The 26076-nt window shown below is 40.4% G+C and overlaps 1 protein-coding gene across 1 annotated transcript in view; it reads right to left on the bottom strand.

Moving 5' to 3' along the window:
• Window positions 1-26076, bottom strand: part of cep192 (centrosomal protein 192) — a 38791-nt gene that overhangs the window by 11450 nt on the left and 1265 nt on the right. Inside the window, exons 3-41 of the mRNA XM_086113534.1 lie at window positions 25350-25457; window positions 24351-24508; window positions 24063-24124; window positions 23668-23809; window positions 22068-22186; window positions 21780-21866; window positions 21555-21707; window positions 20298-20448; window positions 19231-19451; window positions 18243-18365; window positions 16836-16985; window positions 14804-15002; window positions 14491-14640; window positions 13634-13698; window positions 12898-13122; window positions 12529-12670; window positions 12324-12400; window positions 11841-12128; window positions 10979-11498; window positions 10688-10846; window positions 10463-10571; window positions 9626-9782; window positions 8177-8795; window positions 7878-8069; window positions 7657-7805; window positions 7220-7450; window positions 6554-6679; window positions 6188-6328; window positions 5917-5980; window positions 5390-5529; window positions 4057-4149; window positions 3703-3821; window positions 3425-3622; window positions 3208-3298; window positions 2272-2451; window positions 1888-2148; window positions 1670-1791; window positions 1409-1518; window positions 622-784 (exon numbers count right to left, since the gene is read on the bottom strand). Coding sequence (XP_085969660.1) covers window positions 622-784; window positions 1409-1518; window positions 1670-1791; window positions 1888-2148; window positions 2272-2451; window positions 3208-3298; window positions 3425-3622; window positions 3703-3821; window positions 4057-4149; window positions 5390-5529; window positions 5917-5980; window positions 6188-6328; window positions 6554-6679; window positions 7220-7450; window positions 7657-7805; window positions 7878-8069; window positions 8177-8795; window positions 9626-9782; window positions 10463-10571; window positions 10688-10846; window positions 10979-11498; window positions 11841-12128; window positions 12324-12400; window positions 12529-12670; window positions 12898-13122; window positions 13634-13698; window positions 14491-14640; window positions 14804-15002; window positions 16836-16985; window positions 18243-18365; window positions 19231-19451; window positions 20298-20448; window positions 21555-21707; window positions 21780-21866; window positions 22068-22186; window positions 23668-23809; window positions 24063-24124; window positions 24351-24508; window positions 25350-25457 — 6564 coding nt within the window. The remainder of the gene's footprint in view (window positions 1-621; window positions 785-1408; window positions 1519-1669; window positions 1792-1887; window positions 2149-2271; window positions 2452-3207; window positions 3299-3424; window positions 3623-3702; window positions 3822-4056; window positions 4150-5389; window positions 5530-5916; window positions 5981-6187; window positions 6329-6553; window positions 6680-7219; window positions 7451-7656; window positions 7806-7877; window positions 8070-8176; window positions 8796-9625; window positions 9783-10462; window positions 10572-10687; window positions 10847-10978; window positions 11499-11840; window positions 12129-12323; window positions 12401-12528; window positions 12671-12897; window positions 13123-13633; window positions 13699-14490; window positions 14641-14803; window positions 15003-16835; window positions 16986-18242; window positions 18366-19230; window positions 19452-20297; window positions 20449-21554; window positions 21708-21779; window positions 21867-22067; window positions 22187-23667; window positions 23810-24062; window positions 24125-24350; window positions 24509-25349; window positions 25458-26076) is intronic.

The following is a 26076-nucleotide window of genomic DNA, read 5'->3' as shown; positions in this document are numbered from 1 at the left end:
GCATAGAAATATTTCTGATGAATAATATTAAATATAATGCACAATCGAGAGTAATGATAATGGATGCAAATAGATCCTGTGATCATTCTTTAACATTTAACCACATTGCAGACTTTTAATAGGCAGTCCAAACTGCCCCCCTACCCCCCAAGTGAGGGGGGTGGGGGGGGTGATTTCCCAAACAGCCATCGCACCCTTGGGCAACCACGTGAAGGAACACATTCTGAAGGAGATAAAAGACATCATTTTACTCTGCCAGCATACAATACTACAGTTAGCATGCGGTTGTATGTGTTGTGTTAATATTTGTTTAAGTACTGTTTTTAACAGAGCCCGAGTCATTTTGAATTATATTTTCATCTAAGATATTTTATTGTTCTACATTTCAATGCAAATGTTCAATATTCCTGATAATTCAAAGATAACTGCTCTTTAACTGGGTGCTATTTTTTTGGGTCTAATATCAATATATCAGTGACATTAAAAAAAAAACAAATCAACAACAACAACAAAAAAAACACAATTTATCATGATAGTTTCTGGTCCTAAATAGTTGACTTTGACAGGCTTACTGGTAACACTATAAATGCACTGTGATTACATTTTTAAGTAGGGCATTACCTGTCATTTTGCAAGTCTTCTCTAGCCATGGTCAGCATCATTTCAGAGCTGTTGCTCTGCTCACACGGCCTGCTATACGTACTTCCAAGTAATGACACTGCCACTTTACTTATGTGTCCGTAGAAGATGTAGGCCTCATTTGGCCGCTGTGGCAGGTCAAACGCTATGAAAAAGTAACATAAGTCAATTTGATAGAGCCCAGTCATTCAGAGTTCAGAGCATGTATTGCAATATATTTATTTCAGAAATATCTTATTTGGTTTTTATTTCAGTGGTCGACTGGTTTAGCACGTCTGCCTCACAATGCAGAGGTGCAGGATTTGATTCCTGGCTCTGGCCGCCTTGTGTGGAGTTTCCATGTTCTCTCTGTGCCTGCGTGGGTTTTCCCTAGGTACTCTGGTTTCCTCCCACATTCCAAAAACATGCACCATAGGTTAATTGATTGTGAGCATGAATAGTTGTTTGTCTCTGTGTGCCCTATAATTGGGTGGCAACCAGTTCAGGGTGTACCCCGCCTACTGTCCGAAGACAGCAGGAATAGGCTGCGGTAGGCCCACGACCCTCATGGGAATAAGTGGATTCGACAATGGAGGGATGAATTTTAGTGATCTTTAAGGACAAATTCTCATCCCCTCTCTTACATAATGTCTAGCTTATATTGGACTACGAGTAAGCTTCATTAAGTTTTATTTACTTGCGACAGATCACAAGCCAAGGCTTATCCAGTATGGAGTAAAAAGGCAGGTTGATGACAGTTATTTTTGTTATTTCTTGTGAGACATCTTACACTCTGTAATGATCTCCTCTCCCAAGAACCTCTCATTAAATTCAATGTTTTTTAGCAAACTGTTTTCAGCAAGAACTTTTTGCCCAGCATTTGGTTTGCTTTGAAGCAGTCTGAAAGAGAGAGGGAGAAAAAAAACAGTAAGATGAATCTTTACACAATATGACATTCATTAGCCTTTGCCATCTTGAAAGCAGTGCTGCACAATGTAATTTGTTACTTTCTCTTTTGAAAGATCAAGCTAGTGTAATACAAAAATATTACCTCCGGTACTGCTGCCTTGAGACCTCATCTCCACAAAAAAGAACAATAGTAGCCAGCAGAGGCGTCTCCGACTGACATAGAGTTTGCTCTCTTTGAGTAGACTTCATCAGCACTGTGATCACCTGAGGTTTAAAAAAAAAAAAAAAAAAACATAACATCATAGCTACATTAGTTTTCCCACCGCCAACATCAGAATGGCTGTTGTCCCTCTCTCCTACCTCTTGTGTCCTTTCCTTAAGTACAAACTGTGTTGGGGCAAGGCGGATGACAAAAGTGTCCATAACTGATCGAAGATTTACATCAGAGAAGGCCATAGCTTTAACAAAAGCTGCTCTGGAACCGGTGTTTCTTACACAGAGGCACACCTTGCTAACGTGATTAAGAGCAATGTCTGACATGGTGGCCACATAGCCATCTGCCTCCTTCTTCTGGTCTTCCAGAATTATATTGCTGGTGCCACCGTAGCCTGAGAGTGGAATCTGAACAAAAACAGGAACAGAATGTGTCCATAACTCAAGTTTCTCAATAGCAAACTTGGCAGGACTAATAATCACAGATTCAAAATTTTGAAAAAGGGTCATGAAAAAGAAAAAAAATCTCACAGTAAATTTGACCCCTGGTTGTGATGGCCGGAATCCAGACTGTTTTATCACCAACTTGGATAACATGCAGGCCACCCTTGTCGGCGCAAAGAGGAGGTGGACGGTCACATCCTCTTGTGGGCGAATGGACAGCTCACCGTGCCGAGTCAACCGCTCTTTTGGACTAAACAAACTCTGCAGCTGAGAGACACAGTCATAAGTTTACATGATTACAATATAGCTGACAATCATACAAATCTCATATGGCCCGATTTACTAAGGTAACTTTACATAAAATAGTTAACCTAGGCATGTGCATCCATCCCCGCAAGTAAAGCTGAATCCAGGTCAGGCAGCCACGAGACCGCTGTGTGTATTGGACATTGGTGAGTCTCTCAAAGCGGTACAGTATTTGAGACACCTTATTCATTCAATATGCAAGTACTTCAATTTGTTTTTGTATAGAATGTTGGACAGGAGGCTGTCATAAGTTAAACATTTACAACCACGCATCTATCCATTTTCTGATCCGCTTTATCCTCACAAGGGTCGCGGGCGGTGCTGGAGCCTATCCCAGCTGTCTTTGCGCAGTGGGTGGGGGACGCCCTGAACTGGTTGCCAGCCAATCACAGGGTACACAGAAACGAACAACCATCTGCGCTCACACTCACAATTAGGGACAATGTTGAGTGTTCATTCAGCCTGCCATGCATGTTTTTGGAATGTGGGAGGAAACTGGAGTACCCGAAGAAAACCCACGCAGGCCCGGGCAGAACATGCCAACTCCACAAAGGAAGGCCGGATCGAACTCACGACCTTTGCACTGTGAGGTCGACACGCTAACCACCGGGCCGTACAGTTACCCCCCCCCCCCCCCAAAAAAAAACGCTTTTCTCAATGTACAACGTGTGTGTGTCTTGGCTATTATTTAGATTTAGACAATTTCTGTTAACTTACCTGAAAACAGTCCTGGTCTTGACCACGAATAAGTAACCGAAGCTGCTGAGTGGTACTGGACGAATTGTTTCTTAGAACCAGTTTCTGCTGACTGGAAAAAAAAAGTTGGAGTTTATTCTAATTATTAAATTATCATTCAATATTTCAGAATGTTAATTATTCAATGAACAGTCATCACATATTTGTAAATAAAATAAAAAGCTGTGAAGTTCCTTACACTGCTCGCCCCAAGGTGACACCTCCCCAGGCCACAAACTGCTTGTTAGAGAGAATTGGTGGAACATCACTGTCCAGACAAAAATTAAGGACAGGAGTCACGGAGGCATCAGGTTTGCCAGATTCTTCAGACACAACCTCTCCTTTTAATTTTACTTCATACTGGGGCCCTGATGGCAGCACCAAGATAGTGAGAAGGCTGGAATACAAAAAAAACTGACATTGAAGAACAAAAACACCTGTGTTGAACAATTTCGCAAAACTGAATATTGTGTGTACCTTGCTTTGTATTTCTTGGCACCCCATGCTTTAAATGAGACCACAATGCCTTGCTCCTCTCCCACTGTGAGGAACAGCTCATCAGGTGTCACTGAGAAACAGTCCTCTACATCATTACACTATTAAAAAGAGCAAGAAGAAGGTGATACAACACAATAACTTCAATGTCGGGTAGCATAGTCACAAAAAAACCCAAGTAAACACCTATTTTAAAAAAAAAAAAAAGGAAACCTTTCTAATTGGATTTCATGCAAAAAAACCAGCACAAAATGCCAGAGCCTTATCAAAAGTTCTGCTTTAATAAGAGAAGTAAAATAATATAATCCCTCCAAAGAAGTAAAAGATTATAATTACCCTGAGTTTCATCCACACGTCAATATTTCCTGCATTCTTTAACGGCAGTGTCATTTGACAAGATCTACCCAGTGGAGCACGCAGGTAGAGAGTCTGTAACAAAACATACTGTATCAACATTGATACCAATGCATCCGTAAAACGAAATAAAATTAATTCTAAGAAAAAAAAATGGCAACAGACCCATATTCAGAGTGATTACGATTGTCAACTGTCTTACAAATATCAAATTAACAGACTGATTCTTGCTTTAGTGAGAAACAATTTGTTCAAAAAAAGTGCTAGAGGATGTCAGATGGTGCAATATTCGAAGACAATAAAAGAAAGGGGGGGCCAATCAACTAGAATGACAATAGTTGGGTATGTTTTTCATTACAGCCATACATTTCACGGAACACTAAAACCTTGGACAATTGGGGCCTGTATTCTAATTTGTTAAGAGAAATCCACATCCGCATTACCCAAGAAGCAAACCCACATCTCTCTAATAAACCATTGCAAAATATCTTTCATCCCATTCAGGCAGCACCCCACCCACTGGTCCATCCATCCATTTTCTGATCCGTTTTATCCTCAAAAAAGCGGATCAGAACTGGTACGATCTGCAGAGCGCTCGTGTCCGTGCAGCTGGTCGGACGGGCCGCGTCGCGTTCAACCCCCCCCCCCCAACCCCACCTTCCCATTCATCCTCCCCCTTATTACATGTTATGTCTTGTGACTTGTTGTAACTGTCATATGCTTATTTATGCGCTAGGGTCTTTTTTTTATCCTGGACTTAAATTATCCTCAGAAGAGGATAGTTCGAGCGTGGGTTTTTTTTCCCTCTCCCTGCCCAGTGTTTTCCTTTCTGAACTCTGACTGTAATTTCCCCATTGCGGGACAAATAAAGGATATCTTAAAAGGGTCGTGGGGCGTGCTGGAGCCTATCCCAGCTGTCTTGGGGCAGTAGGCAGGGGACACCCTGAACCGGTTGCCAGCCAATCGCAGGGCACACAGAGACGAACAACCATTAACGCTCACATTCACACCTAGGGACAATTTAGAGTGTTCAATCAGCCTGCCATGCATGTTTTTGGAATGTGGGAGGAAACCGGAGTACCCGGAGAAGTGCCACGCAGGCCCGTGGAGAATATGCAAACTCCACACAGGGAGGCCGGAGCTGGAATACCTCTGCACTGTGAGGCCAACGCGCTCACCACTGGACCACTGGACCCCCCCCCACACCCCCCCTGCTTCATTTGTATATTTATGACTAGATCTGCCTTTGTCAGGCACAGAAATGTACAGTAAAATACAATTGTGAAGTAAATGATCATCGACATGAATATAGTACCTGCATATCTTTTGGTGCATGTACCCTCACAGTTCCAGATCTAGCTCTGATGGGAACACTTTTGATCACATGACTCGCACTTGGGGAGTCCACTTCTACATCCAAACGAGCACTGTACTCTTCAGCCGGACCCAAGTCCCCTGACAAACATGTGCAAAGGTTTGTGTTTTAGGCACAGAAGGGTTCTTGACTAAAACTTGATCAGCGCAATTCATCCCGGCAGTTGTCATTCAAATGAAAGCAGGCTTCGCGATTGGTCCAGCAGTATATGGTTGGTATGAAGCCTGGATCATGGCATGAGACAAATCTGCCCTTAAAACAAGCCAATTTCACCATGGCAAAAAATATGATTTCTACCATTTTTTGGATTTTTGGGGTATTTTGGTGAAAGCATTCCAACAGAAATTTTAAGACACCCGTTTTAAGTTGTGAAAAAGGTGCTTGTCTACTTTAAAAACACATTAATACATTCGTGTTTTGCACTTAAATAGGGACATAAAGTACAAGTTAAATAATGAACCTAGTACCTGTTGACGGTGTATATTTTTGGAGAGCCTTGAAGTGAACCCAAACCATAAAACACTCTGGATTCTAGAAGGACAGAAAAAACTACCGGTAAGTTGGTAGGTGAGGTCACTTTACAGTACTGTTCTGTGAAACTGCTTGAGTCTATTTTTCATAAATCTAATTACAAGTTTTGATTCATTGCCTTCAATTGAAAGAAATAAAAATTGCATGCTATCCACACATCAATTCAAAAGTCCTGACAAAGGCTGAAAAGCTTTCAGCAAGACTAACCTCTCCATAGTTGGCCTGCAGCACGTGATTCACCACAAAAGAAGACGATAGTGGGGTCATGTGACCTGCTGGTTGTGTTGCCTCTGATGTTAAGGAAATATGCTGTTTGGACATTGCGAAGCAACGCCATGCCGTCGCCTTCTGAAAGAATTCAAGTAGAATGTGAGGTTACCCATTATTTTGGAGTCTACATTTTTTTTAATTTAATTTGCATTTCTTCAAGTCTTAGTCAGATTATTCCCAACTAAACCTCAGATGCTGCAGAGTGTATCCATTACGCTGGAATCACATAGCTGCCATATCCCTGCAGCTGATGATGGCAGTGCATGTGCTAAAGTTACAGAAATGGATTGTGTTTTGACTTACAGCACTTATGACAAGTCGGATGGGCACTGTGGCTCGGGTCATATTGAAAAGTTTCAGAAGAAGGGATTTCGAGCTGCCTTCTGGCAAATCTCCAAAATCCAAACATCCAGATTTACCTACTTCAACCTAAGAAAGAAAATGGATGATTTATCTTGAGGATGATAGTTTATCTTGTTGCATTTACGTTAAAGGAGAAGTCTTGCCCATTTTTTTCTTGACAGTATGTTTTTTTTACACACGTCGAAACAAGGCATGTAGATTATTATTGCATTTGTGGAATATGAGTTAAGCAGTAAAATCCACCCTTTTTTGTCCATCTCAGTGGGCAGCTATTTTGCCACATGCTGTCGACGGGGCTGAAGTAATGAACAATCATGGCTTACCCGTTTTCTGAAGCTGAGCCATGATTATTCATTACCTGAACTGTGAGCAACTGTGATTTCAGTTTCAGTCGACTGCACCTGGCAAAATGGCTTCCCCCTGAGATGCACAAAAATAGGTGGATTTTACCGCTTAAATCATATTCTACAAAGTAAACTGCAACACAATACCATGTTTAGACTAGTGGGGCTGCATAGAACACATTCTTGGAAAGAAAATTTTGAGCCCCCTTGACTTCCCCTTTAAGATGAAATGGAGACTACTGATATTCTATAGTTGGCTCACCTCTACTGAAGGACGTTCTGCAATGGCAACCAGCATGACCCTTCTGGCAAAAATGCTGGCCTTCTCAGCCAGTTCTGTGTTGACAGACGTAGGCCAAGAGCAAACACTGAGGACACACTGGTAGACGCCAGCCTTTGGAGGGATGAACAACACTTTTTGCTCTTCTGTACTTTTGGGGCCAATGAATGTCTTGTTCTTAACGATCAGCCATTGGTAAGGCAAACTATCCACCTGCAGTGATTGGGGTATAAGACAAAATAAGACTACTGTATGAATCCAGTGTGCTATGTTCTCACTTTACAACAGACATTAAAATCAGCCAAGACCCATCAGGGGACACTGTTTTCTGACATTTTCAGTTGACCGCAATATGGGTTTTGAGTTTCTGGACAATTTCAAAGATAATTCAAATTTAGTAATTCACTAAAAAGGACTACCTTTTCTCCATCAATGGCCAGACTGGTAACTGTTATCGACACATGTTGCCATTGTTCAGAGGGGTTGAAAATGCTTAGGGAGGTTTGTGAAGCAATTCCGACACAACAGGCATGAGGAAATTGAAGCTCCTCCGGCACCACCACTTGAACTGAAGAAGAAATAAATTCATACGCAATACGGTCCATCTTGTTCTCACATCACACTAAAAATTAAACTTTACCTCTTAGGTCATCGAGACAACTTGCTGTCATTGGTTCTCCACCATATTGGCTGTAGAGTTTCCCAAGCATGCCTCTGTCACAAACGCTCTGAGTGGATATAGGAAGGTGATAGGATCCAGCAGCACTAGCTATCCCCAAAGGTTGTCCTGTGGGATGGCTTGGTCGCACTGCTGGCTCACCATTGGCCACATCTTTAAAAACATAAATTAAAATGAAAAGAAACAAAAGGCAGTCTTAAACAAGGAAAAGAGAGTTAAAATAACAATGAAATCATTCAAAGTGAAAAAAAAAAACATGCCTGAAGACATCCCTGCTGCTGCCACATGATAGACCCCAGGATTTAATTGAGCATCAGGTCCTAAGTACTGCTGAGTTTGTTTGGAGTTAACGAGGGACGGCATACCTCCTTGGTGGGGGTAGTCAATCAAGCCATGATACGCAGGCTTAAATGTCATGGGCCCATAGTGTGGTCCCACTGATGAGTAGGACTGAGGTAAACTGAGCCCACCAGGAAATAAAGATGGAACAGAGCTAGCAGCTACTGTGGTGCCACTTTGTGGAATGTGTGAATTGCTGATATAGCCGGAGTCCATCTTTGTGAGTATTACATTGGACTCAGATAGGTTCTTGTAGTTCCTGCAATTTGCTGAAAGACCAACAATTTTATCCCCAGGACAACCATAGCTACGTTCACTCTGGCTTCGGGTACAGCTCATGTTATTGCTACCACACGAGGTCTCTGGATTTTTCCTGTGCTGTCCTGGTAGCTGTTCCAGACTTTTCGAATGCTTCGGCTGCAGTCCTTCAAGGCTTTTGGAATTGCTGCAAATATTCTCATTAGACTGTGGGTCTCGTTCCATAGGTGGAGTTGGACTAAATCTGATGATTGTGGTACTGAGCGCCATGGTGCAGTCACTCTGAGGGGTTAAGAGGGGGGAAAAAATTATTAAAAGAATAAACATGGAAAACATTAGCATAAAAGATGTTTAAGTGTTCAAATTTAAGAATGAATAGTTGATCATTTATAAACTATATAATTTACCCTTAAATGTTAGTGAGCAATTTATTTTTCATGTTTAGAACCTTTTGTTGCCAGACAAATGCGCCCCTTGTCATTGCGAAGAAAGAGAAAAAAAATGCAGCAAATACGACAAAACTACACATTATACCCGTTTCCCACTGCCGCAAAACCACGGGTAAACACGCATTTTTGGGCAGCGGGAAAGGCTCACTGGCCAGTGTCGATCCGTGTCCATCAGTACGCCATAGGAGGCGGGTTTAGTGTATTATGAGGGAGGACAAAACAAAAGGTGTTGAAGAGGGTAATCCATTTTCTAAATTAAATGTCCTTCTCCCTTGTCAACCTTCATTTGATGTCAGAATGGGCATGATATATTAAAACATTGATGTATCGATTTTAACAGTGTAGATATGTCTACAATGTAGAATTGAATAGCTTGAAATGTTTTCCAAAGAAGTCTGTTAGGTTACAATGAATTCAGATTAAATTATACTTTTAGTTCGAGATGTGAAATCAACAATTTATTGTTAATTAATGGAACAAATGTTGACGATGCAATAATAGAAAAAAAGGTAACTATGAATTACCACTGTAGATAGACTAAAGCGTTCACTTGGAAGTTGATTTGGTTGAAGCTTTCACAAATTCTGTATGTACATACCGGTGGACAAATGTACACAATATTGTTACTTTTATCTACAGTATAATAAATAATTACTACGGTACCTTTTGCCTTCCAGGTGTCGGTACAACAGTAGCATCATTCATTGAGATGTATGTGAGCCTGCTGAGACTGGGGCTAGAGCAGGGAGAATGAGGAGAGAGCTCATGACCTGGACGTTTGCCTGTTAGTGTTCCACTGGCTGCCGAAGGAGACACAGTACTGCAAAGGAGACAATGTAATAAATACAACTGTAACGCAAACAACAAAATTGTCATTGATAGATTTTTAATTCTTGGAACTATTGCATTATAATCCGAAAAACAATGACAGTTACGATATTTAACAATGGCAATAGAGAACAACAAACACTGCTTGGTACAATTACACCTTTTCATTCTAAGCATCGGTTTTGATGCAAATAAATATTCAACAGTGAAATATCCATCCATCCATTTTCCGAACCGCTTGATCCTCACTAGGGTCGCGGGGGGTGCTGGAGCCTATCCCAGCCGTCTCCGGGCAGTAGGCGGGGGACACCCTGAATCAGTTGCCAGCCAATCGCAGGGCACACAGAGACGAACAACCATCCACGCCCACACTCACACCTAGGGACAATTTAGAGCATCCAATCAGCCTGCCATGCATGTTTTTGGAATGTGGGAGGAAACTGGAGCACCTGGAGAAAACCCACGCAGGCCCGGGGAGAACATGCAAACTCCACACAAGGAGGCCGGAGCTGGAATCGAACCCGGTATCTCTGCACTGTGAAGCCGACGTGCTAACCACTGGACTACCGGGCCGCCACAGTGAAATAATCTTTTGCATAAGTCCGTAAACATAATCGTGTCAATACATTCACTAAACAGTATACTTATGCAGCTTTTGAACGGATACAGTGCCTATTAGCTTCAGGTGGGGAGCTCTGACTGGGAGAGGAGTGAGTTAGAGGAGAAGTGGAGGGCCTGAAGTTACACTGCATCTCCTTCACACAGGGATCTGTTGGCAGGTCTGTAAACAAACAATGTCACAGATTTATTTGATTTACAATAGCCTTGTTTATAATTAATGGAGGGCTCACGAACGAACAGACCATCCTTATTATTTATACACAAACCTCTACTCACCGGATGCGCAGTCGCCTGAGGACTGAGGATTTTGAAAGGAGAAGCCAACCTGTTTTTCCATAGAGCAATGAGAGAGTGGAGCAGCCATGAGGTTTTCCGGTGGCGTTTCTTTGCCTGGAGAGTTACTCTGTCTAACACCCTTCTCCTGCTGGACAGAACCTTTATGACGGGGAAGATAGGATTGGTGTTTGTTCCACCCTGGGGAGGAAGAAGTGCCGAAACGAACACTCCGATAGGTCTCTGAGGAGCACCCGACATAGGATACTTGGGGATTTAACTCTTCAAACTTACTTCCAGATTCTGATGATGTTCTTGCTGAGAAACTACTAGTGTTTGCAGTTTGACACACGGTGTTGTCACATGTGCCATTTTTCTCTGCAAGGCCAGTGTGAATTGAAGATTTCTTCAAGTCCCAAGTGTTGACTGATGAATGAGGATGCGGGATGGAGCTTCTTTTTAGACCAGCCTTGTCAGCAGATGATAATGCATGTGTGTCAGATATTGTAGAAGAGCTAGTCTTTAATGGTCGCTCTCCTCTTGTAACTTCTGCCTCTTTTTTGGAGTCTGTTATACTGTCCATTTGTTTAGCTGAACTTTGTTCTTCAATATATCTGGGCTGGTTCTTTCGATATCGGCTGATGCCATCAGCCCAGCCTGTGAGGTCAAAGGTTTTATGTGCTACTGATGTGTCACTGCAGCCAGACATGTTATTCTGTAAGTATTTCTCGATGTCGAAGGCACCCTGGTCTTCAACACAGGTACTTCTTTGCAGGGTGACCGACAAGCCATTCTGATCTTCACCAGTGCTGCGCTAATGGGAGATAAAATAATAACAAAAATATGGTTATATATTTGCAATGAGTAAATGCCATGTTTAATTTGGATCCTTTACCTTGTTGATTTACAATCAGCTACTACAATTCAAATACTGTATGTCAATTAAACCACAACAACGTAATTCATTGATGTAATTTTCAAAACGGCAAAACAAAAAACTGTCAAAAAGTATTACAAAATATATGGTCATAAATTTTAAGTGTAAATATAACCAACAATCAATCATTACAAAAAATATAATTATTTTTTTTTTAAAACGGTGTTGTAATGTTTTAGTAAATTAAAAAATATATACGGGTATATCAAAAAACCTTACATTTTCATCTGGACAAGGTTCCACGACGAATTTACCAGGTCCCAAAGATTTCGAGGACTCTGTCCCATTCCTCGCTCTACTTTTTTTGGACAGCTCCATAATCATGGCAGCCAGCTGTGATGTGTCAGTACTGATGGAAGCATCAGCAATGGCTGATGCAATTGTGCTGATACTCAACATAAGATTGCTACTGTTATTTTGTGGTGACACATTGCTCTGGCTCTGCGTATTTGGCGCAGAGGTAAGCCCCTCAGTGCAGTCAAGCAAAGCTTCAAGGCCATTATGGTCCTAAAAAAAAGGCACATTTTATGATGATGCTAACTCATTTACCCAGTGAGAGCCAATGACTGATGGAAAATCCAATAGAGTCATGATCGAAAGTAACAACTAATTCGGAGATTTCAACAGGTTTCTATTTGCATGCAAGCAACCAAAGCATGCTGACTCCCACAAACATTTAAATATCAACAAGATGATTTTTACCTTCTCTTCACAAGGTTCTGTGTTCGCTTTTGGTGATACCCTTTCCCCAGATACCTCAACTGTTTTGTCCAGATCATCTGTAAACATATTGATATAAATCGGAGAACATTGTCAAGACTTCTATGTCATCATTCATCTTTCATCTTTTGGACTTTAAGGTTTGTGAAAGGTCGTTTCTTCATTGAATCATCAAGTTATTACTGACCAGGATTTAGTGTTTTATCCGTTTCATTGACTTCAATGGAGTCACTGTGAGGAGAGCTCCCTTCACTTGAGAAGTCACAGGGGTGAATTAGTGCAAATGGCTCCCTCTTCTCTGGAGAGGTAATAGTATAGCCAAAAGATGGCTATAGGTGTTGAAGAAACATAAAATAAGTTACATCACATCGCATGAAAGGGTCAAGCTAAAAAGAAAGAATCATGTGGTTGCTAGCTGTCATGACAGTATTGTGTCACACTAACAACTTGCAAGGAGCAGAAAACCTTTCTTAAATTAACTTCTCAAGTCTTCAGGGAGTGGACACTGTAAAACATAGCTCTTGATAAGACATGACAGCATTTCTCTATCACTCACCCGTTTAATCCCATCCACGTTTTTACCACTGCCGAGACACCCCAGAGCTTCAGAGCGTTGCTCAAAAAACTGGCCCAATGAGAGACGCAAGTAGCTTTGGTCCCCTGGATTAAACTCAGAGGAAACTTGAGAGGCTCTCATCAAGACGTAGCTATTACTACCAGCTTTCCAAGAGGAGTCCTTTTGAGAGGCACCGTTATTGCTATCCGATACAATCTGCTCCTCCTGCAATTTCCAATGAAACAGAAAGAATATCATTGATGAACAATGATCCAGTGACGTCATACCTTCTGCAAAAAAGATCACAGTAATATTCAAGATTGTAACCAACTGATGGTACGTTGGTAAGAATCGTTTATTTAATGTGGGCCTACATCAAAGAAATGTTGGCAGCGTATTTTCTCCTACTTTTAAAGCCACACCGAAGTGGTTTGGAAACTGGCCCTGACTACTTGTCTTCATGCTGGTGATTAACATTGCAAATTATATGCAAAGTAAGAAAAATCATTTAGAAATTGCAACCGGTATAGCAATTGGCAAATAGCAATTATAGAATTACTCAAAATCAATTTGGTTCTTGCAGTGACAAAGACAAATAATTTGAGGTTGGATCAGTTGAGATTTACAGTATAACTGTAGGATCAGAGAATAAACATCTATGAAAAGGCGCGACCCAATTTAAAACCCCAATGCATTACAGGGACTACAATAACCATCACATTTCTGTGACCTATACCTGCATAAATTGGTGCTCCTTCTCAAATTCCACTTGATCTTTCATTATCTTGTCTAATGCTTCGCCTGCAACAAAGCAAAGCCAAATGAAACATTAGAATGCAAAATATACTACATAACCTCATTTGACTTCTAGGAAAGCATACCTTTCCCAAATGAACCAGTTCAGTTCCAATTTTCAGTACGGTACTTTTTTCCTGTTTGTGGTAATAAATTATTTATTTTACAGTTTAAAAAAAATCACTTTAACAATTAGTTTTCAATTTTATAACGTGATTAATAACAAAGATGCATTTACAACATGAGCCAGAGAATGGGGTAAAAATAAACTTTAAAAGTATAAATAATAGCAACATTATGTTATTAAAAAACAAAGTGCAAAGTTCTTTGCAATAAACGACAAATTCAATGAACAGTAATACAATGAAGTTAATTGAATACAATTAAGATAACACTAATCCAATTTGTATTAGTGTTATCTTCGTTCCTTGTGAAGTTTGTCAAGAACGCAAGGCCTGCTCCACACGAGACGAGCTCAAATCCATCTTGGATTGAAATATAGCAAAAAATGACAGAAGAGGATATGAACGAGAAAAAAAAAAAAGAGTAAGTGTTGGGATCAAATTCATCATTGGAATGTACCCGACATGCTATGTAATTTGCTGCATTTTGGCCACCTACATGAAATCATAAATATGGTTCAAATTGGTTCTCGGTAGTACTGACGATATTCGGTGCATACCCTAAACAGTTCTGTCTTTGGTACCATCCCTAATGACATCACAGCATAAACAATGTGTTCAGTGACTACAACACACATGGACATACAGTATATATTTCTGTTCACTTGATACATACCAGCAGAAACAAAGTCCTCAGTTTGAAATTGCCCATTGCTCTGTGATATCTTCTCATCAACTTCCTTCTCAAAGGAGGTGGAATAAGCCAGATCTGTTACCCACTGGCCTTCTTCATTTTTGTACACGACACTGTGAGGGGCACAGGCACCTAAGAAGAAAAGCAATCTTCACAGGAGACTCTAAAGTATCAGGGCTACGTAGTCGTAAATCAAAAATTGTAAAGCAACCTTAATTTGGTGACACTTCAATATCATTGCAAAGACTTCATAAAATGACAACAAATGATTTCCGCTCCATTCGTAAACACCAACCTTGCTGAAAATCCAATCCCAAGCTGTCTGGAACGCTGGTCCAGTCATGATCTCGCTCACCCTGGAAGCTCTGACAGAAATATTTTGGCTCCAGGGAGGTAGAAAGATCATCATTCTCTTCTTCGCTGGTAGCATCCGAGGCCTTAATGGCAGAAGTGTTACCACACGGTCCTCCTCTTAAATTCACTGGAGGCAGCACCTGAATTGAAATGTTTTGGGGGGTTTTTAACCAATCTGTCACACTTACATTTGGAAACCCGGTTCTAGTACTAATGGAAATGGATCATTTCAATTACTCTAACACATTCCACTTTCGATTCAGATGTACACTCCTAGTCAAAATTTGGGACACTTAGAAGTGCTCTGAGAAACTGTGTCCAAATCTTTGACTGCTAGTTCAGTTCAAAATAAAACGTTCCCTTTTGTTTTAAGATTCATTTTTGTTGAATTGACTTGGAGCTGGTCAATTAATTGAAATGTAATTATTTTGCTTTTGGATTCTCACTAATCGAAGATAAAACAATTATTGTACTGAACGGCGTGGTTCCCAGTTCCTGACGTTTTGAAAGAGCCCCAAATGCACCTTGTTGCTTCTGCAACAAACGTGTGATGTGCATGTGATTCTGCCCTGTCCCGAGTACGTTTTAAACTGTTTAATGACAAACAAGTTAAGAGTTTACTTGAAAACTAAAGACACAACAAATACAATTTACTTTGTTTTCCCAAAGTAATAGCAGATGTTTGCAATTTTGATGAAACAGACAATCAGTCCGTTTTCATGAAGGACTACAGAAATCATAATAATTACTGTTAACAAGTCAGAGGATTTGGACAATTTCACACTAAATGGCCCCTTGATTGATTTTAAAAAATGGTGCGGGTCTTTTTTTAAGCAAATCTAGAAAATTCTTCAAACAAAGCTGATTAACATTCAATATATGTTTTCCGAGAAATAGAGTAAATCTAGGGAAAATAAATCCTGTAAAAACAGAAGATAAAACCATATTGACTACCGATTATCACTCGATGACATTGCTTGTAGCCATCTTCATGTTACAAACTGCACTGATGTGAAGTTGGCTTTCTCTCCTCTGGATTGGACTGGCGGGGAATCCAGACGTCACTTTCAGAATCTCGACATAGCCGATTTGCCACTATGATGTGTGTGTGTGTATATATATATATATATATGTATATATATATATATATACACACACACTTTGTTTTCCCAAAGTAATAGCAGATGTGTGTGTGTGTGTATATATATATACACACACACACACACGCACACACTATATATATGGTATACATACCTGTCAACTCATACGGTTTAGCCATAGTTCATACGGATTTTGTGGTGAATCTTACGTATATGGCCGTATCGCACAAATCATACGGATTCTGAAAATCTCCAGGGGGGGTTTTCACCAACTCCAAATGATTTGGAGTTGGTGAAAAAAGTAACGCAGGAATACAACTCTGAACACAGTAATGCCACTAAGTAGAATGATGATTAGACATTAACCAGACATTGTATTATGGAGATCTACAATAAATATAATTGAAAATTTCGTGGGGTTTTTTCTGCCGTTATTTTGACATATAAAATGCTTTGGTATGTTATAAGGATTTTTTGCTCTTTATAAGGATTTTTTTGGTAGTTTATACAGGTTGGCGCTCCGAAAAGTTGACAGGTATGGGTATATAAATGGCCCAGACTCCTATATCTTTATATCAACTTTCAGGTTTGTGATTATTTAGCATAGCTTGTCATAGTATAGAAAATATTTAGGACGTCGTTTAGTCTTGAGGAGGATTGTTTAGACCAGACCAGGCCAAAACCTTTCCCCTCCCAAGAGCAATGGTCCTCCAGGCAACACCCCACTTTGAGCGCCGTTTTCAAATATTCGTGAGGGGTGGAGCACGAGTCTGGTAGTGGAGTGAGAACCCCTTTAAGCACTTCTATCCCCACGGGAACTCTTGAAAAACAAATGGTCTTGAATCAATGTTTAAAATGTTTGGACCATCCTACCTTTGAGCCATGGAAGTTGTCCTGGGCAACTTGAAGTTGGTACAAAGAGGATTTTGCTTGCAAGAATCTCTTAGGTCCAGCTTCACTTTTCACATAAGTAAAGTCAGATCGATCATTTGTTGTCGTAGACTCAGTGTTTTCCATGGCATCCTGGCATTCAAATTATAAAATGTTAGTTGCTATAGTTTTGGGTGCGGGGAAGAAAATAAAAATCACCAGCCTTATTTATCCAGTTGTGCTATATAGTTTTCTTGGACAAGACAAAAGATTGTCATGCTCGTCAATGCCAACTGAACTAGCAGGCCATTCCATTTGAGGTATACCAGGCTCCAACAGCAGTTTCCTGATGATGTGACCTCAATGAGATGGAGTATTGTCATCCATGAAGATGAAATTAGGCAACAATAGACTTTAAAATCTTGCTGTTGGTCTACAAATCTCCAAATGGTGTAGGACAAAAGTACATGTATTAGGACCCAATGAAGCACACAGAACCCTGAGGTCATTTGGGACAGGTCTTTTGTGTGTTCCCAGACCCAGAACCAAAGAGAAGCAGCATTTAGTTACTATGCTCCTCACCTGTGGAACAAACTCATCAAATATCTGAGGTCTGCTCATACGGTCAGTTCATTTAAATCAGGGCTGAAAACACTGTTTACTGCAGCATTTTCATGAATCTATCCTTTATTATCTTGTTTTAAATTAGCATTTTCTTGCTAATTGCTTTAATTTATTTAGACTAATGCTTGGTTTTAATCTCATCCATTTAGATTATTTCATGATTTTTGCAATTTCAACATTTTGTTTCCCTTTTTGTAATGCTTTTAATGTTTTATGTAAAGCAATTTGAAGAGTCTTATAGATTAAATGTGCTAGACAAATAAGCTTTCCTTATGTTAAATAAATATATTGGAAGCATATCAAGTTTTATTTAAGCTAAATTTACCCAAGTAAGTAACACTAGTAGTATCCATCCATCCATTTTCTGATCCGCTTTATCCTCACAAGGTTCGCGGGGCATGCTGGAGCCTATCCCAGCTGTCTTGGGGCAGTAGGCGGGGGACATCCTGAACCGGTTGCCAGCCAATCGCAGGGCACACTGAGACCAACAACCATCCGTGCTCACACTCACACCTAGGGACAATTTAGCGTGTTCAATCAGCATGTTTTTGGAATGTGGGAGGAAACCGGAGTACCCAAAGAAAACCCATGCAGGCACGGGAAGAACATGCAAACTCCACACAGGAAGGCCAGAGCTGGAATTAAACCTCTGCACTGTGAAGTCGACGCGCTAACCACTGGACCACCGGGCCGCCACATTTCAGTTCATTATTATGTATTTTCATTTCATTATTAGTATTATTTCAGTTCAAATAATCTAGAATTCACACATATTCTGTTACTCACCAGTGCCTCCTGTCTGTCCATAGCCATGGTCCAGTTCACAGGAGCGAGTCCCCGATTTCCCTCCAATGAAGATTTAGAGGTATAGGCTTCACCGTTTCCAACAGGACCCACACGGTCACCCATCTGTGTGCACAGAAATAAAAAAATAAAATAAAAGCAAGATTATTATAAATCTTGGCTTGGCTATACTATTACAGTGCAACCTCGAGTTATGAATTTAATTGGTTGCATGAGCCAATTTGTAACCTGAAATGTTCCTAAATTGAGGTAATATTTTGCAATTGAAATGAATGGAAATGCAATGAATCCATTCTACCCTGAAAACTAAATGACGATTTCATAGAAGATCATTAATTTGTTCTGTCTGCCTCTATAAGTCACTGGTATACATGTAGATAGCTGAATGGTACCTTATACAGTATATGTTATAAATATACATTTTTTGGCTAATTAAGTGAAATTTGATGATTTCTTGGAGCAGATAAGAGCTCTTTCACGAATGTATCCCAGCACTTGAGAGTCACTGATCTGTTCATCTCCGGATTTGTGCTATTTGTGGTCGGCCCAGTCGCTATACCCTGCAAATAGTGGGGTCCACCGTATACAAATATATATCGCAGCAATATTTATTTTGTCTTCATTAGTGTACTTGGTATTGGAGCAATCCAAAAGTAAACAAGTTACATTACTGAAATGTTGGTGCTCGGATTACATTACTGACTACATTTTTTTTTAACAGGTAACTTGTAACCGTATCAGAATATATTTTAAAAGTAACCCTCCCAACCCTGGCTATTACTGATTAGTATGTATGCTCAGCAAGGCAAGGAAGAATTTATACAGATATTAATCGGAAAGACAACAATTTTTGAAAGTTTGAAGTGGGTCAAATGAAATGATGCAGATTTTACTGATAAACACGGCGAACCATGCTTAATCAATCTTGCTGCTTCAAAGTGGCAATAATTAGAGACGACTATACACGTACCTCTGCATGTGTGTTAAAGTTGACACTTCCATGTTCTGTGGGATTGCAAGAAGCACCATCTCCACCTTCACCAACAGAACTGCTACCGACAATCCCCAGCCCACGCATCATATCATAGGTGGATGGAACATTTGTTGAGGTGGGAAAAGGGATCGTTGACACTCCCCCGTCATCGCCACTCTCTTCACTCCCACTCCTCCCATCCCCACTGCCTCCATCCCCTGATTTAGACAAAAACAACAACAACAATCATGCAAGTTGTCTGTCCATGCAAAGTGAATGAGCTTCATATATGACAAAAACAAATTATTATACTAAGCAGTGGCCAAGTGGTTAGGATCAGAGAGGCAACTGACCATTGACACCAGGCTCAAGACTGTGGTGTCATGCAGAGGACACATTTCCTGAATATGAATATGTTCATGAAAATAAAGACCAACCAATGCTTTCGTACATTTGGTTTGTTATGAAGAGTGGGTCCAAATACCGTACCTGCTGAGAAGTGCAGAAGTCTCACTGAAAGTTACAAAAATCATTTGATTGTAGCGATTACCTCAAATGGTTGCGCAACAAAACATTACCGGTAAGCTAAAAGCACGTTTTTATTCAGGCCTGTTTCATTATTATGGTGATTTTTTTTTTTTTAATAATTCTGTTGAACCACATTCCAAAAGCAGTGGCTGATTTTAATTATCAATTTTCATTTATTCAGACTTTTGTCAGATTCAAGTTATTTCTGGGTACCAACAATTTTGTGCTCATGTACAGTAAATGGGTGTGTATCGTATAATGAACCAATAACACGTTCCTACTGACCCACTTCACACTTTTGAAGAACGTAGAATTCACCCCTTAATGTCTTCTTAAGAACACTCATATGAATATAGAACACACTGAAGCGTCTTGATTGAGCAAAGTAATGTTAGCAGATAAATTACTCATATTCTACAAATACTGTACAACAATATCAAAAATATTGGTGTCAAGATGTCAAACCTTATGTAAATCAAAAGTGACAACATAATCTTTATATCCGCTACATAGTGCATAATTATACAACAACTAACCTGTGACAAGAGGGTTAATAACCTGTCCCTCTGCAGATCGTCTGTGTTCAATCCCAGACGCCGATGGACCGCCAGGGCCACTTGACGACTCATCATCCGAACTTCCCCCTTCTAAACCTGGCCTAAAACTGGGATGAGTGCTTTCCCCAACCTGTAAAAAGACACAGGCAAACACAGATATCTTAAATCATTTTAAAATTGCGTAGCGGCTGCCTCCAGCTAATTTTGTGCCGCCCCCAGCCAGACTGATTGACATCGCTCAACACAGCGTAAAGCTCCAGCTGTGCTGATTGAGGGATTGATGTCCCTCTGCGGCAGCTTCGTATTTTGACTGCATTTGCAGCATTGCACCACTGTGGAGGCGCTATATGAACAGCAGTGCAAAGGAAAGACCGAAAGCAATGGGTCCTCTTTCACAGAGCTCCAGTATCCCTCCGTGTCCTGCGCACACATACAACTGCGGCTCCAAAACACACTGAAACTTGGGATGCACAATAAATATCGTAATGACATCTTGTCAGTAAATCAAATTTTTTAAAAAAGGACGGCTAATGGGTATGACGGCATTCTGAAAGCCAACGAAGATGGCTACGCTGTCAAGAAAAGAAAAATGCAAACCTTTTGCCAGAGAGGAGCCATGGGCGATGCAATCTGATTTCAACATTTATGTTGTGGGCGCCTTTTTGCATCGCTGACTTTTGGGGGCTATTAAACCACGCCACTATATTCTAAAACAGGAGGTGTCATGTTTCTGCATACCCTGACAGAAGGAAAATGACACGTGCCACTTCTGATTTAGGGCTGGATTATGTTAGCCCTGCTAGCTGGCTTCAAGTCATACACTGCAGTGCTCACGTGTGCGTTGACTCCATCGACTTTTATTTATTTGTTTGTTTATTTATTTGTGTGCACCCTGCACTTTTTCACCTTGCAGTACTTGTGGGTGGTCTTTATGGATAATTACCCAAGAGTTTGTGGACTCTGAGAAGAGGCCTTTATTATCCAAGTTTTAATAAACTAATGCTTTAACATAATAGTCATATTCTTACTGGAGCTCTTAACTTGGCGCATGCTTCCTGTAAAAGAATGTGAGTCCGCTGAATTTACAGAATACATGTACATTATGGCGCATGGTCAGGATGGTACCACCTCTGCCTCAATTTGAGCCAGGAAAAGCCCTGGTATACTACAGAGTAGCCTGGCGTCTGTGAGGTTGTGACTGTTTGGCTAGATAAATCCTTCTATTCTGTTTCTCACCAACTGCCTGGAGATGCTTGGTAGTAGCTTCATTCTCGTGGAACTGCTTGTCTGTCTGGCACTCTCAAGCTCATCCTCGGTGTCTTCATCACTTGCAGGATAGGAGTCCATACCTGTGGCAGCAAGACGCACAACAGGCATCTGGAAGTTGTCCTGAAAAGAAGGAGAAAAGGAGTAATATTACAAATACACATTTTCAAGAGCCAAATGTGTATTTATATTAACCTGATCACAGTCATCAATTATCTGGCGTCTGTACTGTTCAGGCTCTGTGGAACTCGAATTGGATTGGTCAGATGACCGAGGCAGCATCTAATAAATAAGACAACAATTAATAAATTGTAGCATCAGCATAACTGTGGTGATCAAGTTGTTTTGTTTCTTGCATAGGTGCTACTTTATAAAATGTATATTTTAAAATCTCATTTACCCGCCGAAGTGGCTTCATCCCGATTTGAGAACCACTCCACTACATTATCAAAACAGGACTGAGAACCAATGTTTTAATCTTACTGTTGTTGCAGGGAGCTCTTGGCCCTCCACCGTACCCCTTTGCATGGCAGAAGGCACCAGTTTTTTGAAGTACAGCTCCAACTCATTGTCCGGCAAATTGTTGAAATCAATGTTATCATCTGGGGATTATACAGACTCAAATCAATCAACTTTTATTTAACCAGAAAATTAAAAACACAGAGGTGTCTTTTTCAAGGGTGATCTAGCCAGGAAGACAGAGCAGAAACCCCATGATGACAAACATTAGAAGGTCCGATATACCCTAAACCAGTGGTTCTTGACCTTTTTAGAGGTAGCGGACCCTACCAGTTAATATGCACATTCACCGAACCCTTCATGACTGAAAAATAAATGCATAATTTTTTAACAACTTTGAGATATTAAACACATTTATTAAAAATAGAAAAAAGTAAATAAAATTTCAGGAGATATATATACTTTTTTTTTTATTGTACAACGTATTATCACAACAGTCACACGTTGACTACTTAGCGAACTAAATTTCCCACGGCACTGATTGCACAAGCAATGTCATGTGCTCATCTGGAGCCAGTGATGGCCAAGCGGGCATTAGATAACTAATTAACACGTGAGTCGCGTGTGTGGCAGAGGCTCCGTCGAACCCCTGAAACCGACTCACCGAACCCCTGGGGTTCAATCGAACCCAGGTTAAGAACCACTGCCCTAAACAATAGTGTGAAAATAAACAAAAGTACAGTACAGTGGACCCACACTATTCACAGCGGATAGGGACCAGGTTGCCTGACGAGTAGCAAAATTCAGAATATAATTAACAGCCATCATCAATAGAGTAGGGCACTTTTTTACCCCCCCCCTACACACACACACCCCAAAACAAGTGTTGGGGGGGTGGGCTTGGCTTCCCAGGTGTTAGATCTGAGATTTGTGGAATTTTGAATCATCAGGAACCTGGAACAGTTCTAACATGGAAGTTTATCAAGAAGAGCCTCAAAATAAGTAGCCCATTCCAGGATGCATTTGACTTTAAACCGAGGAATCACCTCTCTCTAAAAGAGGGGGTGGCCCAACCTTCACTGAAGATAGACTTTTGAAGCAACCGACCTCCCGCGATCAATCTGATCACGAGCGTGCAAGCATACATGTACATGCATATGCACGCATGCATACACGCCATGATGAGCAACAGCCTTAAACGGCCCCGAAAATGAATGAAACTGAAACCTACAGACACAAACAACCCCGCCGATTTCCCCACCTTCGACCCCTCGCAATCGACTTGGGGCCAGTCCGCGGGCTACCGGTTGATCGCAACCCCTGCTGTAAAATATTTCATTTTTACCACCACTGAGTTGTCCAGGTATAGGTCAAATTATTGGTGGCAAAAGCGTTTGAATTATTTATCATGGTCACATTTCTTTTGTGTCTCACACACACACAAAAAAACAATTAAACATGGATGTGGACCCTTGTTATATGCATGGTAATGCTCATCTGTCCTGGTACTACTCTCAATAGTGAAAAACATAGTTCTCTTTCAAAACCTTAGGCCTTGACGGTTGAAGCCTCGCAAAGTTAATTTAATATCCAGTAAAAACATACACATATGCATTAGTCATACCTGTAATGTCACTGTCGATGCTGTCCACAGAGATGAGCTTTTCATTTTCCAAAAAACTGCAGTTGCTGCCACTGAAATGGTCACTTTCCACTGCTTCACTTAGCACGTTCTTTTTCTCAGTAGTGGCTTGCAGGGAGGGCACCTGTTGTACATGATATTGGAAAAATTACTTTGGAATTATTAAGCCTTGCTGTAACAGTCCACAAACATTCACAGAACTTGCAGTTAAGCTGAGTTATGTCCATGAAGACGTGTAAACATTGCTTTAAATGAAATATTTAGTTATGAGCTACTCATACATTTTTGGATTTCAATTTTGATAGGAAATTAATCGTTCCTATACAGTAACAAAGCAATAAGCTTCTCTCCGTATTTTAGAGAAATTCAAAAAATACCTTTGTGTCTGTACGATCCTTGTGTCCAAACTGAGCAAATGTTAGAAGGCCTGTTGAGAGATCTGACAAAGACGGAACTCACAACACAGCATGTTTAGTCTTATGCAAAAGACGGGTCTACTAGAACACAAGGATAAACTTAATACAGCTTTGCCATTTCAAAAAAATAATAATAATGTACAGTATATTATAAATTATCCTGCAAACATAAGTAGCTTTTTTTATGAATAATAAGGCGCAAATAATATTCAGGAATTGGGCGAACTGGATACACCGGGATGTTCTTACCTGTCGGAAGTTCAGTGTGCCTGCCCTGGACTGAGCCGATCTGAGTGGGAAGACGGCCCAGGAGGGAGTCTTGGTTTCTGGATGCGCTTTCATCCATGTTAATCTTAATCAGCATTTTTGATAGATGATGTTCTGCGATAAAGTCATCTGCATTGTCCCTAAATAAATAGCAATATTCAAATAATTCTATACATTTAATAAAACAAAAAAAAAAATTAACTGACTCCAGAAACTAAAGCATTAAATCTTTGATATAGTCAATGAAGCAGCAAAGCAAATATGAGAGTGCTGACTCGTAATAGTGATGCCAGTAAGTAAACATTTCACAGGAGGATGACCAGTTCAGAAAATGGATAGATGCATGATCTCACTCAAGTGCTCATTCCTGAGTAGCCATTCCAAAAAATACAACAAAACTGTCTGCTGGTGGATGACGGAAAAAGTGTTTTACATTACATTACAAGAAAAAGGGCCCAAACACTCGACTACATAAACTTAATCAATGAATATGAAAACTGTTTTCTTTTCAAGACTACAGACCACAATCTTGATTAATGGCAAACGATGGCAAAGTACACCCCATGACCATAGATGTCTACTATTTATGAAATCAACAGATTTGCTACTTGTGTTTCTCATACACATTTTCATCCCTCAATGAGAAATGCATTTTACAGTCTGCTGTATATATTTATTGCACATCACACAGCCCCAGTCTACAAACATCTGGAAAGCAAAGAAGGAAGATGTCAGAGTGACAGTACACAAAAATGGCGTTGCATCCTTCAGCTGCATTTTGGGGAGGTGGTGCCTTGCTCAAATGCCCCTCAACAGGAGTCAGGAAGAAGAGGCATCACTTCAAAAACTAGTTGCAATTTCTTTTGCACGTAGTGGGACTAGAACCATGACGCTTCAGTGCAAAAGTCTAATTCCTTACAGAAGTGCTTATGCCAGGTCCCAAAATGCATGACCTCAGTATTCAGACAATATTTTACTCACATGTCATCTTTGAAACTGAGGGCAAACTTTGGCTGCTTGTCTTCAGATGACTTCGAGTTTGCCTGCTGCAGCTCACTTTCCTCGAGGTATGAAGCAGCAGCACAGTCTCTGTAAAAGGTGAGAATACGGCAACCCCATTAAAATTTGTATTACATTCAAAAAGAGTGACTAGTTCTACTCAAATGTAGAACTAAACTGAGTAGTTAAATATCGATCATCTCAGCATATTCCAAGAATACCCCAATGTAGCAGCAATGGGGAAAAAAACAGTACAGTAATATAAATTCAAGCTCACTTTATTGCTTGCACATGCTGCTGTAAGAATTCCTTTAAACAGTAGTTTTTTTGGAATAATACACAAGCCTATGTGATGATTCTCTAGATCAGTGGTTTTTCACCTTCGATCGAACCCTAGGGGTTTGGTGAATCGGTCTTAGGGGTTCAACAGAGCCTCTGCCATGGAGATTAAGACACACCCAAATCAACATGTCAATTAGTTATGACACGCCCGCTTGGCCATCACTGGCTGCAGAAGATCACATTACATTGCTTGTCCAATCAGTATTGCGGGAAATGTAGTTCGCTCAGTAGTCACTATGTGACTGTCTTGATAGTAGTCATACAATTTAAAAAAAAAAAACAACGCCATATAATTTTATTTACTTTTTTGTTTTCAATGAATTTGTTTTTTTATGTCTTGAATTTGTTAAAAAAAATTCATTGAAGA

Source organism: Hippocampus guttulatus, chromosome 6 (assembly GCF_054856545.1).
Source record: "Hippocampus guttulatus isolate MCC_2025c chromosome 6, RoL_Hgut_1.0, whole genome shotgun sequence".
In the NCBI taxonomy this organism is placed as follows: domain Eukaryota; kingdom Metazoa; phylum Chordata; class Actinopteri; order Syngnathiformes; family Syngnathidae; genus Hippocampus; species Hippocampus guttulatus.
This window is presented reverse-complemented; position numbering and strand designations above follow the sequence as displayed.